This window comes from Leptodactylus fuscus, chromosome 4 (genome assembly GCF_031893055.1).
Source record: "Leptodactylus fuscus isolate aLepFus1 chromosome 4, aLepFus1.hap2, whole genome shotgun sequence".
Taxonomy (NCBI): domain Eukaryota; kingdom Metazoa; phylum Chordata; class Amphibia; order Anura; family Leptodactylidae; genus Leptodactylus; species Leptodactylus fuscus.
In genome coordinates this window covers 30,925,943-30,950,005 of record NC_134268.1, presented here as the reverse complement: position 1 = coordinate 30,950,005, position 24,063 = coordinate 30,925,943, and the positions used below count along the sequence as shown (strand labels likewise).

Below are 24,063 nucleotides of genomic sequence, written 5' to 3'. Positions count from 1 at the left end.
TTTATAACGTGGACCTACACAGGTAATTGCCGATATACTGTATATTATCAGTAGCTACAGATCTGTATGTTCTACATGATATATATGTTACAGATGACGTGCATATCCAGTATAGATCATACTACAGTGTATGTATAACATGGACACACACAGGTAACGGTTTCTGGCCATGTGATGATATCTGAGGGTGCTGTACATTGGGGATTACCCCTGGCTGGATGAGGCAGCAGTGCTTGCTCTACAGGCAGAGGTGTCTCCTGCACACGTGTAGCAGCTGCAATGAGTGTAATGACATCACAGGGTCTCTGCTCCATCTCACTGGCACAGGCTACACTCCATAAAACTCCACCTTCCTCACGTTATGTCTCTGACACCAGCACAAAGAGCTCCTGCATCCCCATCACATCCACAGGCTGCAGCCAGCTCTGGAGCCAGCACATCCTCCTGCATGGATGGGAGCTCTGGGCCAAAGCTACAGACGTCAGCAGACCTCCTTCTCCTGAACCAAGGGGGGGCTTGTGTTTACTGAGACCCCTGAGGAGGGCACAGAGCAGGCACTGAGACACACATAGCATCAGGAGGAAGAAGGTACAGGAGAGTCTATTCAATGCAGCACAGAAAGCAGCACAATGCCCTGTAGGAAGCAATGAGGATACTTTGTAGCATTAGACGCCTCTCGTATACTTGTCTTATTATCAACTGCAGGCTCATAGCTTGACATGTGCCTCCTAGGAGCCCCCTGCCTGGCTTCTACCTACAGGATATGGACAAAGATCTGATGAGTCCTGGTCTGCGCTAAGGTCTACTCAACAAGGGCTTAGAAGGTATAGAAGGATCCAGAGCTACATCTTATTTCTTCCAGATATTTCACCGAGGAGACTATGGGCTGTGGAGGAAGCAGAGCTGATGCTATTGAGCCCCGCTATTATGAGAGCTGGACACGAGAGACAGAGTCCACCTGGCTGACCAGCACTGATACTGAGATCCCTCCTGCAGGACTGGGACATCCATGTCAGGAGGACCATAGCTCAACAGAGTCTGGTGTGAGGGAGAAGAGAGGATCACTTCATCCCGGTGAGACAAGTCACACTGTTACCTTATCATCATCATCCTCATCTTCTTCTTCTTCGTCATCATCATCTACACCAACCAGATATTGATGTTCTTTTACTCTACATCCATGTCATCCCAATTGTGCCATCCATGAGAAGCTTCTTCTGGAGCAGGACAATGGTGTGGTCACTCTGCTGTGTTGTGCCCTCAAACCTACTTCATGTATGACTAGTGAGATGTTATAATGTGTCCGGTACTAAGAACGTTCCATACATGATTTTAGACAATATGGACTGAACAGACATTACCTTTCTAAAGTTTTCATATTGTAAATTATACATTGATATATGGGATATGCAATCTTTTATATTCCGACAGATTATCGCATATAAATGCAAATTACCCCTGAATATACAACCAATCTATAGGTAAGGTTACGAGCACGAACATATGCATGTATGGGACCGTGACAAAACGACACATGGTTCATATATGTGTACAATTCGTGTCCTTCATGGACCCATATGTATGAGACCGCAAAACAGAAAGGAACAGGACTTGTCCTGAATTTTGCCTCTTTCATCATTATCACTGCATTGTTTACATGAGATTTGCAAAAATGTTGTCCAAAGATTACTAAGCAAACATTAGCTGTATCATTGTAACATTTGTAGGCTATTCTAGTGCAGGAGTATTATACACCATACATGTATAGGCTGCAGTCTGTGAAATTCTGTGAATGGGTTATTAAGTAACGTTGCACCGGAGCCTTCTGTATATTTTTATATAAATAAAGTTAATAACTTAAAGATTAGTAGTGGGTGAGTTTTATTTGACACCTAGTACATAGAAGAGATTAGCGCCTCATAGCAAAATTGGGCCCTGGCATGGAATGGTTTTAAAACCATCAGTACCCTATAACTGCTAGGGGAGCATGACCCCTGCCTGCCCCTCATACTTTCATAAGAATGCATGTGAGACTATCTATCTATCTGTCTATCTATCTATCTATCTATCTATCTATCTATCTATCTATCTATCTATCTATCCCTCTATCTATCTATCCCTCTATCTATCTATCTATCTATCTATCTATCTATCGCTAGTGTATGTGTACCTATACATACAGTAATAACAGCAGCTCTCTGTAAACATCACCACTACCTGTATAAATAGAACTGAGAATGCATTGTTGCTATTTGTTACATAAACCAATACATTTACTACTATCAGTTACTATCTATACATATTCATCTGAGGTTCCTTGTCTAAATAATTGCTCAAGCTTGTAAAAGCCAATCTGCGCAAGAAGGTGGCCTCTTTCAGATGGGACCCTAAGCTAAACCTACCTCTCCTTGACCCAGAATAGGTAAATAGCAATATAGAGTCATGCTGCAGTTCAATTAAAATAGCCTTAGACAGATGGAGGTGTGAAGAGGGATCTCAGAGTGTGACCTATTCCAATGCACTAGTCCTGGGCCAATGGATGGAGTGCAGGTCCAATATAGAAGCAACCACACCCCCATATAGTATAGAAAGCACAGGATAGCACATCCCAGTGGTAACAGGTAGAAAGATTACAGCCACACCCTGTACACTGGACCAAGACCTGTATAAATAGAGCTGACAATGTATTGCTGTATTGTTATATACTCATATACATTTGCTACTATTGGTTACTTTCTATACTTTGAGTTTCTTTGTAGCCATGATTAATCAAGATTATAAAAGCCCATCTGCATGGCATCTATCTATCTAGCTAGCTAGCTATCTCTATCTACCTATCTACCTATCTATCTATCTATCTATCTATCTATCTATCTATCTATCTATTTCTGTCTATGTCTATTACCTATTTATCTTTGTGTCTACTGTCTACATGTCTATTGGTCTCTATGTCTGTTGTCTATCTATGTACCTATCTATTTCTGTGTCTATTATCTATCTCATTGTGTATCTACTTGTCTATCCTGTGTCTATCTATCTATCTATCTATCTAGTTACCTGTCAATATATCTATCTATATACCTCTATTAATTTATCATCTTGCAACCCATTTCTATCTATGTATCTATCTACCTACCTATATCTTTATCTTCTATCTACTCTATCTTATCTATCTATCTATCTATCTATCTATCTACCTACCACTATGTCTTTTATCCATCTACCTATTTATATCTATGTACATTATCTATCCATCTTTGTGTCTATTATCTATCAGTCTCTGGTTATTATCTATCTATGTAACTATCTATCTCACTTTATGTATATCTCTATTTTTATTATTCTATCTATTTTCTTTTTGCCTGTTATTTTCTTTCTATCTCTGTATCTATTATCTATCTATCTTAGATCTATTATCTATCACCTCTTTGTCTATTATCTATCATCTCTTTGTCTATTATCTTTTTGTCTGTGTATTTGTCTATCTAGCACAGATCTGACTTCTGCTTTTTCTACACAGTCTCAGTCAGTGCTTTTACCTGATATTATAGTGAAGTCCAGTATTATTACACTGTTATAAAAGCAAATTGTGCCAAATGACCGACTCAGTTCTGCTACATCATGTATACATTGTTTTCTGAACTTATAATGCAGTATATCTTACGGGATATTCGCATTGCTATTGTCCGTATCCGTTACTGTAATGTGTCATAGGATGAGTGCAACGGACTTTACTCTCTGTGTCCACTCCCATTGTTATAATGTAAAAACAGAAAGCTTCCGTCATGTATGAGAGTGAACGCAGACGGACGCCAGACGGAGGGGGCTGTGTCTGCGTTTTAGGGTTAATGCCCGTTACTCTCATTCTATGATGCTTGAGAGCAATGGACATTAATAATGCTGGTGTGAACCTGTCCCTATTGGTAGAAGTTATTGTGGACTATTCAGTATTGTTCTGCACCTGAGTTGTTATTGATCTGGAAACTGTGCAGACAGAAATAATGTTTTCTGTGTCTGATTCACTGGAGATCATGAGAGCAGGAACATCAGCTAATGATTTTTTTTGGTTGCATCACTTGTTTTCTTCCCAGACGTAGGCAGGTTACAATATATTATTATGGTAAAAAATACCAATAAGATTATTTTTTTCCAACGTCGGGCTCCAGTTGTTTCAAAACTACAACTTCCATTATGCAAAAAGTTTTAGTTTGGATCAGTGGAAAAGTCACAGGTTAAGGAGCACCGACGTAGAAAACAACATCCAAAGGTATTTTGTATCTGCAGTCATTTCAGATTTCATAAGTTGTTGCTGCATAAAATATGGAGTCAGTAGTTGTAAAATGAAATGTAAGATTTATCTCTGTATTCTCAGATATAGAGCTCTATGGAGAAGGAAGGGGTGGAGTAGGAAGCTGCCACCAACTGGTTCATTGATTTATTGCCTCATTCTGTGCACTGGTAGCCTCTTATGTATAACCTAGCAGTGGCACAAGAGCACAGCATAACAGCAATTATATCACAGTTTTTTCTAGCTGCCTCCCCCCCCCCCTTTATATACTAATATGCAAAGTGGACAAGAAAATATATTTAGTTAATCAGATATATTGCAAACGTTCTTGTATTAACACATACTATTCTTTTGTGTAATAGTGTTTATATATGGAAAATAAACTTTAAGTTAACGATACGCTTAAGATACGGGGCTTGGTCATGGATAAATGTAATAGAACAGGGGAAGTAACCCACTTCAAGACACATCAGGTTGTGGCTTTTCTCCATTAAATACAAAGGGATTGACTATGTTGAAATCCTCAATGTTCAACCTCTGTCAGGGAAGAGTCAGGAGACCCCCTTACATTACATAGTTGGTCGATCCCGTGAGTTTATAGTATAGGTTTCTTCTTTATTGAGTATGGGAGAAGTTATGTTACCTAAACATTCGGAGTTACGTTTTACAACAGTCATATAGGAACCTGTAGCCTAAAAATGGCTCATGGACTTCTACGAGAGAGTGCTGTGGGCATGCTCTGTGACTTGTGACGAAGTCACTGTGGGGGAAGAGGTGATCTGTTACTATCGCCTTTTGTGAATCCTGTGTTATCTATATATAGGTTCTTATCTATGTGTAATCCTGCCTATGCTAATAATGACATAACTTCTAAGAAGTAATCTCTACAGAACAGGAAGTGCCAGTCTATTATGGATTTCGTTGACTGGAGTGATTTTTTTTTTTTAATATTTAGATCATGACAATCAACAAAAGATCTTAAAAATATGTTTAAAGGGGTATTCCTAACTCGCCCGCTCACCCATTTGCAGGCTGTGTGCTCTGTTCACTTCCTGGTTTTCTCAGTACATTGGTGGGCGGGGTTTCACTTGCTCTGCTAGCTCTCTTCATAGCAGTACATGTTTGCGGTCAGTAATGAGGGATGGTTGTAAATAAATTAGAATAGTATCACTGGAAGATGCACAATATGAAGCTGATGTAGCAGAGCTGGATTTGATAGGTGATGAGAATCCCAAACTTACATGCTACAGCACCAAGAGTCAGCTTGCAATAAACTCTGTTTTAGGTTTGTGTGTTACATACAGAGGTAATAGACTCCCTATCTCAGCCCTTATCAGCAAAATTCAATTAGCAGACTGATAACTGATAAACAGCTCAGAAATATAAGCTGCCCCAAGCACTCAGCTCCCCCTCCCCTATCTGATAGCAGGGAGCTACATCACTTGTCCTGGGTGGAGAGATAAGACCATCCCCAGGTCTGTGGTTATGGAAACGGAGTGTAAACAATGAAGTGAATAATCTCAGATAGAGGCCAAAAAAAGCAGTTTTGATGAAGCAATGTATTTAGGAAAAGTTTTAATTCCACATAAGCTAGCAGTATAGATAGGATCATTGAGAAGGGACAATCTCTTTAACTTAAAACCTTGCTTCACATTACAGGGTTGTATGTAGGTAACCAGGGCATTTTGGCCATGTCAGCCAGAAAGGAGGGTGTCAGAAAGTGTCTCACTCTCTCATTATCTAAATGGATTCCTTGGTGGACATTCATTTCGGCATTATCCCTACCCCTGGTGGACCTACCATGTCATATAGAGTGAATGTGCCCTTTAACACTGTTTACATTGCTGTTTCACACTGGTTACCTATATGCCCCGGTGGTTCCTATCTGACTATATGTTGTTAGTTTGTAGTTTGATATAACACCCCCTATATGTATAGTCTTTCCACTGCGATGAATGCCGTAATGGGTAAGATGCAAGCCTCGACCGCTCACTAAGCAGTGCCCTAATGAAATTCTCTGCCCCGGGCCATGTACTGGAAACGAAATCTCCACCATACTTCATTGCCTGCATTTGCAGCATATATATGTAAATGGAAACTATACTTATTATACAGTAAATGTGACAGATTCTGTAGAATATTTTTTTCATCTTCTGTGTAAGGGCAGTGGTGAGAACACAGAGCCTGTTCATATAGCAGACTCCTATATACTCTATTACTATATGATGTCTCTGTGATGGGATTTTCTAGACTTATCAATGGAGGACCTATCCTTAGGTCCAACACCCATGACCACAGCATGCAGGTGAGCACCGGTTGCTCTTTACGGAAAAACCAAGTACCAAGTACAGAGCCATAGTGGCTTTGTTTGATATCCACAGTCCAGCACATTCACTTGACTGGGACTGAGCTGAGGGCAGGTCATGTGACTGATGAACGTAACATCACATGGCGTGCGAAGCAAAAGGGGCCCCCTAAATTAATATTGTAGAATATGCCTCCCCCATTTGCAGATTGAAAAATCACCATATTTGACCCACACACAGTACACAGCTCCCTTTTTTTTGGCCCTCACATGGTACACAATCACCTTTTTTTGGCCCCCACTCAGTATATGATCCCCTTTTTTGGCCTCTCCCCAGTATATGATGCAATTTTTTTTTGCACTCTATAGTATATGACCCCCCCCAGTATACGACCCCCTTTCTTCCCTGCACTATATGGTACACCTTTTTTTTAGACCCCCTCAGTATATGCACCCCCTTTTTGCCACACCCCTACAATATGTGAACACCTTTTTTGGCCTCCACACAGTATAGAGCCACCTTTTTTTGCACCCCACATATATGGCACCCCTTTTTTGTCTTCTCCCACAGTATATGACCTCCTTTGTTTGTCCCCCCACAATATATGACCCCTTTTTTTGCCCTACTCTCACCACCCCAGTATATGGCACCACTCCCCTCCCCCAGTAGAGCTAGGGGTAGCTCTACTACTTTATTTCTTGTCCTATATAATAACCCCAGTAGGTAATAGGCCCTATTTACTTACCGATCCTGGTTCCTGGCCATGGTCACCTGCGCTTCTCCTTCTGCAGAGACCACTGTGAGCAGGAGCCAGGATCGGTAAGTAAGGCCACAGGCTCTACAAATGCTGTCTTTATTTTTGAGGGTCTTTTCAGATCCGCGAGTATAATGATTGGAGGGCTAGGAGAGGTGAGGGAGCATAAAAAACACAGTTATTTAGCGACATAGGGTCCGCACCGGACCGCATCGGACCAGGGAGAGGTAAGTAACATATTTTATGTTTGTCTCCGATTATTGTTAATAATTGTTCATGGGTGTCCACAAGGCATAATACTATGTGCAAGGGCCACTGTGGGGCATAATAATGTGTGCTGGGGCCACTACAGGAAATAATACTGTGTGCAGGAGCCACTATGGGGCATAATACTGTGTGCAAGGGCCATTATGGGACATCATACCGTGTGCAGGGACCACTATGGAGAATAATACTGTGTGCAGGGGCCACTATGGAGAATAATACTGTGTGCAGGGGCCACTATGGAGAATAGTACTGTGTACAGGGGCCACTATAGGGTATAATACTGTGGGCAGGGGCCAGTATGGGGCATAATACTGTGTGCAGGGGCCAGTATGGGGCATAATACTGTGTGCAGGGGCCACTATGGGGCATAATACTGTGTGCAGGGGCCACTATGGGGCATAATACTGTGTGCAGGGCCAGTATGGTGCATAATAATGTGTGCAGGGGCCACTATGGGACATAATACTGTGTGCAGGGGTCACTAGTGCTTGCAGAAATGCGGGGGGGGGGGGGGGATTGGTCAGAGTGGGCTCTTCGGTGGGAGTTTGTTGGGGGTGGGGGCTTATGTCAAAAGTTTGCCATATGGCCTATTCCTAGTTACGCCACTGCCAAGACCGGTGACTGTGGCAAGGGCACTAGGCCTGGCGGAGAGAACATTTCACCAGCACCATAGTTGGAGATTCTTTACTATAAGATCAGTGAGGCTGCGGAGCTCAATGTTGTGATAGTGGATTCACTGGGCAAGTTTAAGACGGGTTGGATGCTTTTCTTGGATGCAAAAACATTACAGGTTATTATGGGTTTTAGATTTTTGGTAAAGTTGATCCAGGGTTTTATACTGTAGGGTTATAGGTTGGACTTAATGGACCTGAATCTTCATCCAACCTCACCTATGATTATACTGTATATTGCCTGTGTCAATATTCACTCATTTTTCAGTATCTGTTTGCAGAATGTGAACAGTCAGTGCCAGAGGATGATGATCTGTCCTGGTCATGTGATGGACACATACAGTGGGGCAAAAAAGTATTTAGTCAGTCACCAATAGTGCAAGTTCCACCGCTTAAAAAGATGAGAGGCGTCTGTAATTTACATCATAGGTAGATCTCAACTATGAGAGACAAAATGAGAAAACAAATCCAGAAAATCACATTGTCTGATTTTGTAAGAATTTTTTTTGCAAATTATGGTGGAAAATAAGTATTTGGTCACCTACAAACAATCAAGATTTCTGGCTCTCACAGACCTGTAACTTCTTCTTTAAGAGTCTCCTCTTTCCTCCACTCATTACCTATAGTAATGGCACCTGTTTAAACTTGTTATCACTATAAAAAGACACCTGTGCACACCCTCAAACAGTCAGACTCCAAACTCCACTATGGTGAAAACCAAAGAGCTGTCAAAGGACACCAGGAACAAAATTGTAGCCCTGCACCAGGCTGGGAAGACTGAATCTGCAATAGGCAACCAGCTTGGATTGAAGAAATCAACTGTGGGAGCAATAATTAGAAAATGGAAGACATACAAGACAACTGATAATCTCCCTCGATCTGGGGCTCCACGCAAAATCTCACCCTGTGGGGTCAAAATGATCACAAGAACAGTGAGCAAAAATCCCAGAACAATGCGGGGGGACCTAGTGAATGAACTGCAGAGAGCTGGGACCAATGTAACAAAGCCTACCATCAGTAACACACTATGCCGCCAGGGACTCAGATCCTGCAGTGCCAGACGTGTCCCACTGCTATAGCCAGTACATGTCCGGGCCCGTCTGAAGTTTGCTAGAGAGCATTTGGATGATCCAGAAGAGTATTGGGAGAATGTCCTATGGTCTGATGAAACCAAACTGGAACTGTTTGGTAGAAACACAACTTTTCGTGTTTGGAGGAAAAAGAATACTGAGTTGCATCCATCAAACACCATACCTACTGTAAAGCATGGGGGTGGAAACATCATGCTTTGGGGCTGTTTCTCCGCAAAGGGGCCAGGACGACTGATCCGGGTACATGAAAGAATGAATGGGGCCATGTATCGTGAGATTTTGAGTGCAAACCTCCTTCCATCAGCAAGGGCATTGAAGATGAAACGTGGCTGGGTCTTTCAACATGGCAATTATCCAAAGCACACCGCCAGGGCAACGAAGGAGTGGCTTTGTAAGAAGCATTTCAAGGTCCTGGAGTGGCCTAGCCAGTCTCCAGATCTCAACCCTATAGAAAACCTTTGGAGGGAGTTGAAAGTCTGTGTTGCCAAGCGACAGCCCCAAAACATCACTGCTCTAGAGGAGATCTGCATGGAGGAATGGGCCAACATACCAACAACAGTGTGTGCCAACCTTGTGAAGACTTACAGAAAACGTTTGATCTCTGTCATTGCCAACAAAGGATATATAACAAAGTATTGAGATGAAATTTTGTTACTGACCAAATACTTATTTTCCACCATTATTTGCAAATAAATTCTTACAAAATCAGACAATGTGATTTTCTGGATTTTTTTTCTCATTTTGTCTCTCATAGTTGAGGTCTACCTATGATGTAAATTACAGACGCCTCTCATCTTTTTAAGTGGTGGAACTTGCACTATTGGTGACTGACTAAATGCTTTTTTGCCCCACTGTAGCTGCATGGCTTGTGTGTCCATGGTCTTGGATGAACTAAAATGTGACATGAATTGTAGTAATTCATTATACTCTGCTGTCTTTTTTAGAATAGGTGGATGGGGGAGATAAATCCCCCCCAAAAAACATTTATACTAACCTTTTTTGGGCCTCCATGGCACTTGGTGCCCTCCTGGCGATATCATGTGATTGGGCCAAAGTGGTCACATGGTCATGTTGAGCGTCGTGTCTTTGTACGCATGACATCACCAAGTCCCAAATATGGTGATGGAAGGTGAGGATAAATGTTTTATATTATTTGTAATCTTACCTGGGCCTTCATATAGTCAATTCTGGGGTTTGATATGATAATATCACTTCTGGTTCTATCTGAACTGGTTAGACCCATAACAAATCCAGGATCCGAGCCAGCCGAACCTGAAACAAAATGAATCTTGGGATCTTTGGCCATCTCTAGTTTTAGTGCTTTGTAAAAGCTGTCACTGATGTGAATGATGCCAATAAAATAATTGAATATGGCGCTAAATCTCATTCCATTCTGTGGCGCCCCCATGATATTCCAGTGCATTGAGTATCTGGCATAGATGGTATATGCAACCAGTGAAAGTTTCTGGACGCCAGAAAACACAACATCAGATCACACCTACATTCTAGATGAATCTGCCACTCAAGTACTAATGTATAATTCACATGTCCACATTTTGTAGACATAGGATGCCCAAGATATTCATGGACTGCATGCACACTTACTAAAAAACAGACATTTTACTATCCCTTTTCATATATATGTGACTACCAACAGGTCCTTATGGACAAAGTGTTTAGCATCTCATATTATCCTGTTATAGAGCCATTTGTGCCCGTGAACCTTTACTATACTGACCCTGCTGATGTCCTCCCTGCACCAATGAAGGCAGAGGAGTTCAGTGCGCATGCGCAAGACCTCAGGTGCATGTTCAGTGAAGGTGGGGGGGGGGCAGGGTGTACGTCCTCAGCTTCACTGCACAACAAAGCAGGCAAAAGGAGCACCAGAGAGGAGTCCGATGAGACTTATCAGACTCATCTCTACGCAAGTATTAAAGTTTTTTTTTTTTTTTTAATGGGTACACCAATGCTTTTACAACAGGACGATATGAGACACTAAACCCGTGATCTATAAGGATCTGTGGGTGGTTTGGTGTCCCAAATTGACCTGACAGGTTCCCTTTAAGATAGGCTGAGATTTATAAGGCTGCAATAATAAACACTCTTTAAATCCAAGATATGTAAGATCAATTCTCCAAGATTGTTTACTATATCAGGATGCCGGTATCTACTTTTTTCTGTATTGTTTATGTCCATTGCTGCCCTATGGTTATTAGCTATGGTGGTATCTTTGTGAGGGCAGAAGGGTGTCCACGAAAAGCCCCCTTAATGGCCACCATGTACTTTATCCACATCATCTTGGTAATATCAGCTCTTTACCAGGGGTCTTAAGTACGAGACCTGCAAGGCTCAGCTGCTCGCCCCCTATGGCTCTCAGGTTAACTTGGCTGTCTGTGATAAGACTTCCCCTTTAATGCATATCTTTTCTGTTGATTTCCATTATATCAATGGATGCCTTAGTAGTGATTAGAGGTTAACCTTATCCTGACACCCTGCAGGGCGAACAGACCTTTGTTTAGCGGTATCATTGTGTTATATTGGTATAGTGTAAAAATATTCATTACTTCCATACTCTGTGTCATGTATTCCTCACCTCCATTAGTCATGGAAATGATATTGTGTACACAGTTCTGGATTGAAACACTTCTCATGTATGTGTGGGTGTTACAGCATTTCCATGTCACATCTATAGTACCATATAACACGTATCATGTAAGAAATTACACCGCAAAACAATGCAAAGTGAAGCCTGATCTAAAGATTCCTACAGGAGGTTATGGGTACAAGACTGAGAAGATGCCGCCACCTCCTCCCACATAGAGGCCAGAAGGTTAATTGCTTGCTATTTCAATCTCAGATTATATAATCTCTCAGATAATTTAGATTAACTCTTTATATGCTAGTGCAGTTTTAGAATTAGAGCAGCAACATTTGCATATAGAGAAGAGGTTTTGTGGCACCTCCACTTTGGATTAAAGGAATCCAATCATTCAAACACATTTTTTTTCTGACTAACACGTCGGAATAGCCTTAAGAAAGGCTATTCTTCTCCTACCTTTCGTTGTCTTCTCCGTGCCACCGTTTGCCTGAAATCCTGGTTTTTGTTGGTATGCAAATGAGTTCTCTCGCAGCACTGGGGGCGGGCCCCAGCGGTCAAACAGCACTGGGGGCGTCCCCAATGCTGTGACAGAACTCTCTCCAGAGCGACCTCCATTTTCATCAGCAACGGCCTCTTCATCCTCTTTTTCCAGCGCGCGGTGGGTCAAAATTCAACGCATGTGCAAGTCAACTCTACCTTGGGCAGAGCTGACTTCACATGCGGGTGGCCATTTTTTTGTGGTCTCTTACAAAAAACGGGATTTCAGGCGAACTGCGGCACGAAGAAGACAACGAAAGGTCAGAGAAGAGTAGCCTTCCTTAAGGCTATTCCGACGTGTTAGTCAGAAAAAAATGCATTTGAATGATAGGATCCCTTTAAGTAAATATTCGGGTCACAAATTACCCCCTGTCTTTCTGATAAGTTGGAGTCTGCTTGTGTTTCCTGCCCCAGTTTGAATTGAGCAGCAGATCGAAAACCCACACTGCCACTCCATTCATTTGAATGAGAACTGAAGTACAGCACTCGGCTATCTCTGGCATTCCCCAGTGAAATGAATATAGCATTGGCTATATATATGTGAGATATATATGTGTGTTTCCGACCTGTCACTTCGTTCAAACCGATCTTGCGTTCGGCGGGGTACACAGCGATCGGACCCAGCAAGTAACTTGTTGTGACTGGTATACCTCTTTAACCCTTTAAAAACTGAGCCAAATTTAGTTTTTACATTTCCCTTTATTTTTCTTCACTACATTCCAAGAGCTCTAACTTTATTACTATGTTATTTTTGGGTTCACAGAGTCACATGATAGTTTATTTTTATGGGCAAATTGTACTTTTTAACAACATTGTCTAATATTTTCTGCACTGTATTGGGAAGCTGGGAAAAAATTGAGAATGAGGTGGAATTGGAAAAAAAAACAATTTTGGAAGTGTTTTGAAAAACAGACGTGAAACAACACTTTGCATTCAATATGTATATTCACATGGATGTTTTTTTGCGGCCTGTTTTAGATGGTCATCCAGTTTATGGAGATAGAAAGGGCAGGGTCATCCTACTCTCTAGTTGAGAATTGGAAGAACCCCTCATTTTTGGCAATGCGGGGAATACAAGCAGTTGGACCCCTACCCAACTTGCTAATATAATCTGTCTGATGGACAGAATTTAGAATGGGGTTCTTATGGGAAAACCCCTTTGGATAGATAGATAGATAGATAGATAGATAGATAGATAGATAGATAGATAGATAGATACATAGATAGATAGGAGATAGATAGATAGATAGATAGATAGATAGATAGATAGATAGGAGATAGATAGATATTGATATGCTGTATATACTTGCACATATACACATCCATTCACACACATCCATTCATATACCACATATACACACACACACACAGTATATAAAACACATAATGTACACAAATATAAACATCTATACATATTTTACACAAGAATATATACTCACATTTGGGTGACTTGCTGGATGACCAGGACATGGAAGAAGGCTCATCTGCAGCTCTGTCTGGCAGTGGTAAAGCAGCTAATCGCACAGGATGTCTCCCCTCACACTCCGATGCTGAGGGGGAGGGGCGGCACAGGAAGCTGCTCAGAGCGGGAAACTTTTACAAGCAACAAGCAGCGATCTGCAGCCCCTGCATGTACCAATCAGGGCCGCACCTCTAATGAGGCGAGGTGAAGCGCCGGCTTCAGGCGGCACTTTGGAGGGGGCGGCAGCCAGGGCAATTTGATTTTTTTTTTGTAAACTAGCGCAGGAGAGGGCTGCCCCGAAAACAAACCGAGCAGCCCTCTCCGTGCTAGTTTAAACCTCTGCGGCTCTCCTGACCGATCACAGCCGTCTTCTCTGCCTTCTGATGAAAGGCTCCAGTTCTGTTACCTCTCCGCTTCTCCTGTACCATATCACAGCACTAGAACTGGCCACATGCTGCAGTGTGATCCAGACAAGGAAAGCAAGTGTCCGGCTCACACTGCAGCATGTGGCCAGTTCTGGTGCTGTGATACTCAGGACTAGCTCAGCAGCAGATAAGTCATTGGTACTAGTGTCACCAGAACCCAGTGGCGGATCCAGGGTTTGCGGGGCCCTGGGCAATTGACTTTGGCGGGGCCCTACGCGCAGCGCACCGCAGCAAATTAGGCCCCACCCACTTTTATGTTGACTCCGCCCATTCCCATCAATTTTTTCATGTGATTCCACACAGTATAATCCTCCTACAGTCACCCGTAAATTATATGTCCCCCCTCCATCTCTCCCCATTTTCATATACACCCTTCATCTACCCCTAGTTTCATGTCCCCCCCCTCTATCTCTGTCCTCAGTTTCATGCCATTCTCCCCCTTTATCTGCCCAGAGTTTCATGTCCCCCCCGTCTCTGCCCCAGTGTCATGCCGTTCTTGTATGTATTCCAGCTCATCGGCGGACGGACGCCGATGAGCTGGAATCGTGACAGGCAAGTGCCGGGGGGTCCCCAGAGGCTCTGTGGGCCCCGGCACTTGCCCGACTATGCCGAGGCTGACCAGGACCATTTTGTTAGCGGGGCCCCGGGCGGTTGCCCGGCTCGCCCGGCCCTGGATCTGCACCTGCCAGAACCAGCACATCACCCCAGCCCTGCAGATAAATTGGTTAGTGTCACAAGACCCAGCATATCACCCCAGCCCTGCAGATAGGTTAGTGTCACCAGAACCAGCATATCATCCCAGCCCTGCAGATAGATAGGTTAGTGTCACCAGAACCAGCATATCACCCCAGCCCTGCAGATAGATAGGTTAGTGTCACCAGAACCAGCATATCACCCCAGCCCTGCAGATAGGTTAGTGTCACCAGAACCAGCATATCACCCCAGCCCTGCAGATAGATAGGTTAGTGTCACCAGAACCCAGCGTATCACCCCAGCCCTGCAGATAGATAGGTTAGTGTCACAAGACCCAGCATATCACCCCAGCCCTGGAGATAGATAGGTTAGTGTCACCAGAACCAGCATATCACCCCAGCCCTGCAGATAGATAGGTTAGTATCACCAGAACCAACATATTAGCCCAGCTCAGATAGATAGGTTAGGGTTGCCTGAATCAAACAGTGTTAAATCCCTGCCTGTGTTGTGAATCACTGCCTGTGTTGCTGAGATATCGCTATTTTTGTCAGTATACAAATACGGTAAGTTCTTTGGAGCAATGGTGGCGTTTACACTTACCTCTTTGGAGCAATAGCTATGCCCTCGTTCAGTGGCGTAACTACCGCCATAGCAGCAGAGGCAACTGCCACAGGGCCCGGGACATTAGGGGCCCAGTGACAGCCGCTACCGCTGCAGGTTTTTTTTTTCTTAATAGGCCGTTATCGGCTGGAGTTACTCCAGACGGTAACAGGCCCTATTTACTTACCGATCCTGGCAGGGCTGGGATCGGTAAGTGACACCGCGGGCCCCAAAAACACTATCATTATATTCTTTTCAGACCCCCGAGTATAATGATCGGAGTCCTGGGAGAGGTAAGAAACATAAAAAACACTGTTACTTACCTCTCCACGATCCGGGCAGGCTTCAGGCCTAGTCGTCTGACGTCTCATGACCCCGGCCTGCGTCCCGGGTCATGTGACGTCTGACGTAATTGAACATGGATTACAGAGGAGGCCGACAGCGGAGGACTGCAGCAGAGCCAGGAGATAGGTGAGAAACAGTGTTTTTTTATGTTTTTCTCCACCTGGGTCTCCAATATTACTAAACGGAACAAATGGAGATTTGTTTTGAGTGAACTAAAATGACTGCCACATTTTACCTGAGGGTCTCTTCAGACACAGAGTATAATAGGTGGAGGTTAAGGGGAGGTGTAAAAAATAAAAAACATTCAATAACCTCAGCGGTGACCCCAGTGTCCCCAGAGTATAACAATGTCACTTTCACTTTGACATAACTTCCTCTGTGTTTGTCACTGAGAGCTAGAAATTATACAGATAGATTCCTAGGAGCCCTAAGAGTGTTCTACACTATGTTTTATAGATAGGTTCCTAGGAGTCCTGGCAGTGTTCTACACTATGTTTTATAGATAGGTTTCTAGGAGTCCTGACAGTGTTCTACACTATGTTCTCTAGATAGGTTCCTAGGAGCCCTGACAGTATTCTACACTATGTTTTATAGATAGGTTCCTAGGAGCCCTGACAGTGTTCTACACTATGTTTTATAGATAGGTTCCTAGGAGCCCTGACAGTATTGTACATTATGTTTTATAGATAGGTTCCCAGGAGCCCTGACAGTGTTCTACACTATGTTTTATAGATAGGTTCCTTGGAGCCCTGACAGTATTCTACACTATGTTTTATAGATAGGTTCCTAGGAGCCCTGGCAGTATTGTACACTATGTTTTATAGATAGGTTCCCAGGAGCCCTGACAGTGTTATACACTGTGTTTTATAGATAGGTTCCTAGGAGCCCTGACAGTGTTCTACACTATGTTTAATAGATAGGTTCCTAGGAGCCCTGACAGTATCTTACACTATGTTTTATAGATAGGTTCCTAGGAGCCCTGACAGTGTTCTATACTATGTTTTATAGATAGGTTCCTAGGAGCCCTGACAGTATTCTACACTATGTTATATAGATAGGTTCCTAGGAGTCCTGACAGTGTTCTACACTATGTTTTATATATAGGTTCCTAGGAGGCATGACAGTGTCATACACTATGTTTTATAGATATGTTCCTAGGAGTCCCGATAGTGTTCTACACTATGTTTTATAGATAGGTTCCTAGGAGCCCTGACAGTATTCTACACTATGTTTTATAGATAGGTTCCTAGGAGCCCTGACAGTATTCTACACTATGTTTTATGGATAGGTTCCTAGGAGCCCTGGCAGTGTTATACACTATGTTTTATAGATAGGTTCCTAGAAGCCCTGACAGTGTTATACACTATGTTTTATAGATAGGTTCCTAGAAGCCCTGACAGTGTTCTACACTATGTTTTATAAATAGGTTCCTAGGAGCCTTGACAGTATTCTACACTATGTTTTATAGATAGGTTCCTAGGAGTCTTGACAGTGTTCTACACTATGTTTTATATATAGATTCCTAGGAGTCCTGACAGTGTTCTACACTATGTTTTATATATAGGTTCCTAGGAGGTCTGACAGTGTCATACACTATGTTTTATAGATAGGTTCCTAGGAGCCCTGACAGTGTTCTACACTATGTTTTATAAATAGGTTCCTAGGATCCCTGACAGTATTCTACACTATGTTTTATAGATAGGTTCCTAGGAGCCCTAAGAGTATTTTAAACTGTTTTAAGCCATTTTCATGTGTGATTCGTAACAAACGTGCTCGACCCAAAACTAATCTTGTACCTGAGCCACTCAAACCCAAACAAAACCATCTCTAGTGGCGTATCCACACTGGGCCCTATGATAGTGGGGACCCTCTCAGCTGACCCAGATCAAATGGATCTGTCCTACAGGTACTGCTTTCCCCTCTGTTAGAACAGTAAGCAAACATTAAATAAGCAAGCATCCCTCTTGCTTTTTGCATTACAGCGAATGGGGATGGACGTAGGCAGAGGGGGCTCCATCTGCATCAGTCATTCTGTTGGTGTTTTAATCCATTGCTCTGATTCTATTACAGATAAGATTAACGGAGTATAATGACAGTAGACAGTAAACAGACCTTAAGAAAATGAGCAGGTACTTTATATTTGTATACTAACATCTGCCCGCGACTTCGTCTGCGGGTTGGTGTTGGCGCTGAGCCGCTTATATTTAGCCAATTGCTGTTGTGGATGATCCGCCTGCTCCCGCATCTCAGCTCTGATAAATCACTGCATATGCGCAGCATACTCAGTTGTATGTACATCTCTGCAAATGGAGAGCGTACTCAGCTGTGCTACAGCTCTGCCTAAGCTCTGCTACATCTGGCCATTTGCATTAGAGGGGTGTTCTTATGTCAGTGTCTGAGCAGCTTCTGTGTTGGAAACGGCTGAACAGATGTTGCAGAAATTTGCAACATTTCGATCAGTCTGCTCCCGTATCTTGGCTCTGCTACATCGCTGCATATGCATAGGATACCCAGCTGTATGTACATGTTTGCATATGGAGAGCCTATAGAGGTGTGCTACAGTGCTGCCTAAACTCTGCTACATTGGGCAATTGTGATTACAGGGGTTTGGTTATGTGACTGTCTGAGCAGCTTTTGTGTTACAAAGGGCTGAACGGATGTTGCTGAAATGTGCCAAAGTTCTCTCCCCTCCCTATCAGAGGCAGAACAACACATTCCCTGTAGTACTCACTGAAACTCTACACCTGATATAGTCCTCTTGCTCACACACAGCCTGCATGTTCTGTAGTCTCCTGATCTTCCATGAGACTCCATTTTCTTCAGCTTTCACACTGTCCAGCTTCATCCTATATAGCCCCGCCCACAAAATAGCATGTAGCTCCGCCCACTGCCTAGCATCATCCTATCTGAGAATGGCTCAAGGACCTGTGATGACGTCATCACAGGTCCTTTAGTGTTGTGTGAACCTACATTCCTTCACTGCGGTTGTGTAGTGACGTCATTTACCGGGATACAAATTAGCCTATGTTTTAATCGGGGTTCCTATCTATGTATGTGGCAAATTTCATGCAAATCCGTTCAGCCGTTTTTGCGTGATTGAGGAACAAACATCCAAATTCACAAATATCCAAATATCCAAACACTCAAACTTTCACATTTATAATATTAGTAGGAAGGATGTGAAACCTATGTAGACTGTAAGCAGCTTGAAATGGGAAGAGGAAGAAGAGATTAAGTGTATAAATGACTGAATTTGAAAGACGACATAGGACATAGTAAGAAGACTTGAGAGCACAGCTAGTTTTTTTATTTTTGAGCAACTTTAAAGTTGTCGCTTCCACTTGACTGGAGCCATGTTACAGTCCACTGCACAGCGAGTGGCCGGGAGCATCACTGTACCGGAGGACTGTCGAAGGGACACTTGTCCTTTCATTTTAGAGACCAGCAGGGTGATATGCCATATAGTTGTAAGGGTAAATACAGGAAGAAAAGGAAAAACTATCTTTTCAGGAGCACTTCCTTCTAACAGGACATAATAGATGGTTTCTTTCTCTTACTTCCTATGAGGGGCAGCACTATAACTCTGATAAACAAATAATAGGCTCTAACTTCACCCGAAAACTTTACACACCATCAAATACCAAGATAAACACATCAATTAATATATGCAATTAAATTTACTTCAGTGAACACTCAGAACTCGAAAAAACGGCTGACAGCGGGCTGCCTCGGATCACAAGTCTCCTGAATTATTATCTGATCAAAGCCAATCATAATTTAGTTTAGATGAGAACACAGAACTTGTTGGACATTGAACTTGACTATGAAGGCATTCTGCAGCTTGCTATGTATCATAAAGCATGTACTTAGCTCACTCAAACACTGTCCTAAAAATGAATTGCAAAAATCATTTTTGGTGTAAAATACAAGCATTTAAAAAAAAATGGGAACCCCCGAACAGACTACGAATGCATTGGCAACCGATGTACAGTGAAAGCACATGGACCCCTTAATGGGCTCTGTGTGCTTTCCGCGTTGTGTCTGCATGAGTCGTGCGGACAAGAAAGTAGATCATGAACTACTTTCCTGTCTGCATGTTCCGTGTGGACTCGGCGCGAAAAGCACATGGACCCCATTATAGGCTGTGTCAATGCGTTCAGTAGTCCTTTCGGGGAGGGGAACCTCATGCGGACTCCCCCGAACGGATTACCAATGCAGATGTGAACCAGGCCTTAGACCAATCAAAATGTTTGGACATAGTCACACTACAGATAATCTCAGTTTCTACCCCTACACCCCAGAGTGACCTCTCTACCATGTTACAGAGCATGTCCACAATGCTTTGACATATAAGTTGATCTCTCTGAGTTTTCTCATGTCAAAATGCCAGCTTGTATATACTCAGAGAATTTTTTTTACATTTTTAAATATTTATTTTTTTCTCATTCTCACCCAGTAAGAGTAAAGTTAAACAATGAGATATACAGTAGGTACCCCAAAATGGTGCCATTATAAGCCCTCATACAATTGCATTAATGGGAAATAAATGGCTGACTACCAGTTGTCCCATATGATCATAATTCAGTTTAGATGAGAACACAGAACTTGCTGGAGATCGATATGCTTGTCTATCAGACTTGACATTGAAGGCATCCTGCAACTTGCTATGTATTGTAAAGAATGCAACCTCAGAAACCAGCCGATGCAAAACTTGTCCTAAAAATGAATTACAAAATTGCCTAGTCGTATTGACTCTGAGTATAAATTTATAAGGTTATTTAAACTTCATAGTAAATGACAAACATTTTATAGCATAAAACAATAGTGGTGGATTTTTCATTTTTTTTCTCATTCTCTCCCAAAAAGATTGAAGAAAAGTTAAGCAATGAGATAATACAGTAGGTGCCCGAAAATGGTGCCATTACAAGCCCTCATACAGTTACATTGTTCCTCAATCACGCAAAAACAGCTGAACGGATTTGCATGAAATTTGCCACATACATAGATAGGAACCCCAATTAAAACATAGGCTACTTTTTATCCAGGTAAATACACGACCGCAGTGAAGGAATTTAGGTTCACACAACACTAAAGGACCTGTGATGACTTCATCAAAGGTCCTTGAGCCATTCTCAGATAGGATCATGCTAGGCAGTGGGCGGAGCTACACACTATTTTGTGGACGGAGCTATATAGGATGAAGCTGGACAGTGTGAAAGCTGAAGAAAATGGAGTCTCATGGAAGATCAGGAGACTACAGAACATGCAGGCTGTGTGTGAGCAAGAGGACTATATCAGGTGTAGAGTTTCAGTGAGTACTACAGGGAATGTGTTGTACTGCCTCTGATGGGGGAGGGGGGAGAACTTTGGCACATTTCAGCAACATCCATTCAGCCCTTTGTAACACAAAATCTGCACAGACAGTCACATAACCAAACCCCTGTAATCACAATTGCCTGATGTAGCAGAGTTTAGGCAGTGCTGTATCAAACCTCTATAGGCTCTCCATATGCAAACATGTACATACAGCTGGGTATCCTATGCATATGCAGCGATGTAGCAGAGCTAAGACGCGGGAGCAGGCTGATCGAAATGTCGCAAATTTCTGCAACATCCGTTCAGCTGTTTCCAACACAGAAGCTGCTCAGACACTGACATAAGAACACCCCTCTAATCCAAATGGCCAGATGTAGCAGAGCTTAGGCAGCGCTGTAGCACAGCTGAGTACGCTCTCCATATGCAGAGATGTCCTTACAACTGAGTATGCTGCGCATATGCAGTGATTTAGCCGAGCCGAGACGCGGGAGCAGGCGGATCATCCACAACAGCAATTGGCTAAATATAAGCGGCTCAGCGCCAACACCAACCCGCAGACGAAGTCACGGGCAGATGCTAGTGGAATATAAATGGGGGAGAACGCAGAAGTTGCTGGATATCGAGCCACCAAATATGCTTGTCTAATGGATTTTACAAGGAAGGCATTCTGCAACTTGCTATGTATTGTAAAACATGCAACCACAGAAACCAGCCAATGCAAAAACTGTGTTAAAAATGAAATACAAAAATAGATAATCATAATCGTATAACTTTATATGGTTGTTTAAACTTCACAGTGAACGATGCAAAATTTATCACAAAAGCTAAGATTGGTGAATTTTAAATTCTTTTCTCATTCTCTCCCAGAAAGAGCTAAGAAAAGTTAACCAATGAGAAATACATTTTATACTCAAAGATGGTGACATCACAAGCCTCATACAATTACATTGATGGAAAATAATAAAAGTTATGACGGAAAAACGCGAAACTTGGCTCGGTCATTAAAAGTCATACCAGGCTGGTCACTAAGGGGTTACACTCAGTATTTTGGAGAGATACTGGCATTACAGTATGTCCCTATCAGTGGCACCGTAATATACTGGAAAACTCCTTAAAGACTCAATTTCTCGTAAACGTCATGGGAGGTTGTAAGACATGTGACAAACCAGATAACAGAAGAACATTCATCTGTAACTAAAAATTCCTAGAAAATGACAGTCTTTTTCTCATTCGGATGGAACTGAAATCCTCCTCTTCCTTGGAGACTCGGCCCCATGTGGTCCGCCACACCAAGCAATGACAGGAAGCATCTTGTGGCGCACCACCGATATAATTAACTGGCAGCTGGAAAATCCCAGCACATTAGTTCTTGTTTTTACACTTGATAGATGAGTCTTACAAGTGACAGATGTGACTGAGCTTTAAATATCATGGCGAAGATCACGCTGCGTGAGAATAATGGAGCTCCATCAGCCAGCTATAGACATTGATGAGACGTACTGTACAGTTCCTTTGTCTCGTAAGCACTGGATAGAGCTGATGTATCTTATGGGTGCTTATCATAGTGGTAAAGTCATTACTGGTCATGACATGGGAAATTATACTACAGTTAATGCAACAAGGCTCCGCAAGACTGTCGTACATGTATGCCAGGATTCCGGACTGATAAGTTCAATGCAACCACTGCAAATTAGATTGCAACGTCAATTTTTGTTGCACTTTTTCTCTGATCAATGGAGCAACAAATGGCGCATTTCTTTAATATATATGCCATTTGGCCAATTGCACCACTTTTAGACTAAGGCCCTATGGGACGATACGCAGTGCTAAAGCGCTGCCTTAAAAAACACGCAGTGCGAACGCATCATGGAGTTTTCCTCCACTGACTTTCTGTTACCATTATACAGTATCTACGGGGAAGCTGCTGGAATTTCCGTAGATATAATTGACGTGCTGCAATTTCCAAAACCGTGCCAGTTTTGGAAATGAGCAGCGTGTCTGCACTGCAATTTTTACCGTAAAGTGGGCATGGGATTTGCATGAATCTCATCCACTTTGCATTTACTGTAAAACACTACGATTTTTCCCACAGCGTTTCCTCTGCGGGCAAATCTCAGCGTTGCTGGCCCATGGCGCCTCGGTCTTACTGATGATAAAGTGCTGGCATAGACCATCAATAAGACACTCACAACTTTGTAAAATATGGATTTCTGTCTGAAGTAAGTCTGTTAGCCGGCAGTCTTATTAAAGGGGCTGACCAGGATTTTTTATTTATGACCTACCCTTAGGCCACGTTCACACAACTGAGTTTCACCAGTGAAACTTGGTTCATGTGTTTGCCAGATTTACCGGCCTGAATATCATGTCGAGAAAGGGACTCATAGCATTACAGTGATCTATACTGCTAGGAGTTCCTGTTTCCTTATCCAATAGTCAGCACAGGACAATATGTTGATGGGATGCAGGGACTCCCAAAATGCTAGTAGTTGCCTCCTGGCATGATGTTCATGTCGATAAATCCTGCAAACACACAAGTGAAACTCGGTAGTGTGAGCGCGCCTTAGGATAGACCATGAGTATATGATCAATGGGGAGCCGAATGTTTCGCTCTGCATAGATCAGTTATTCAAGGCCACTTCCGACACCTGTACTACGCACTGCATGGGACCGGAACCATATGGCTCCTTGTCATGTATAGTGGTTGTGCAT

General features: G+C 42.7%; 1 protein-coding gene across 2 annotated transcripts in view; it reads left to right on the top strand.

Moving 5' to 3' along the window:
• The first annotated feature begins 387 nt into the window (after positions 1-387).
• Positions 388-24,063, top strand: part of BAALC (BAALC binder of MAP3K1 and KLF4) — a 54,041-nt gene continuing 30,365 nt past the window's right edge. For both annotated transcript variants that reach the window (XM_075270292.1, XM_075270291.1), the window contains exon 1: positions 388-1,074. In XM_075270292.1, the coding sequence (XP_075126393.1) occupies positions 882-1,074 (193 nt within the window). In that variant the 5' untranslated portion in view covers positions 388-881. The remainder of the gene's footprint in view (positions 1,075-24,063) is intronic.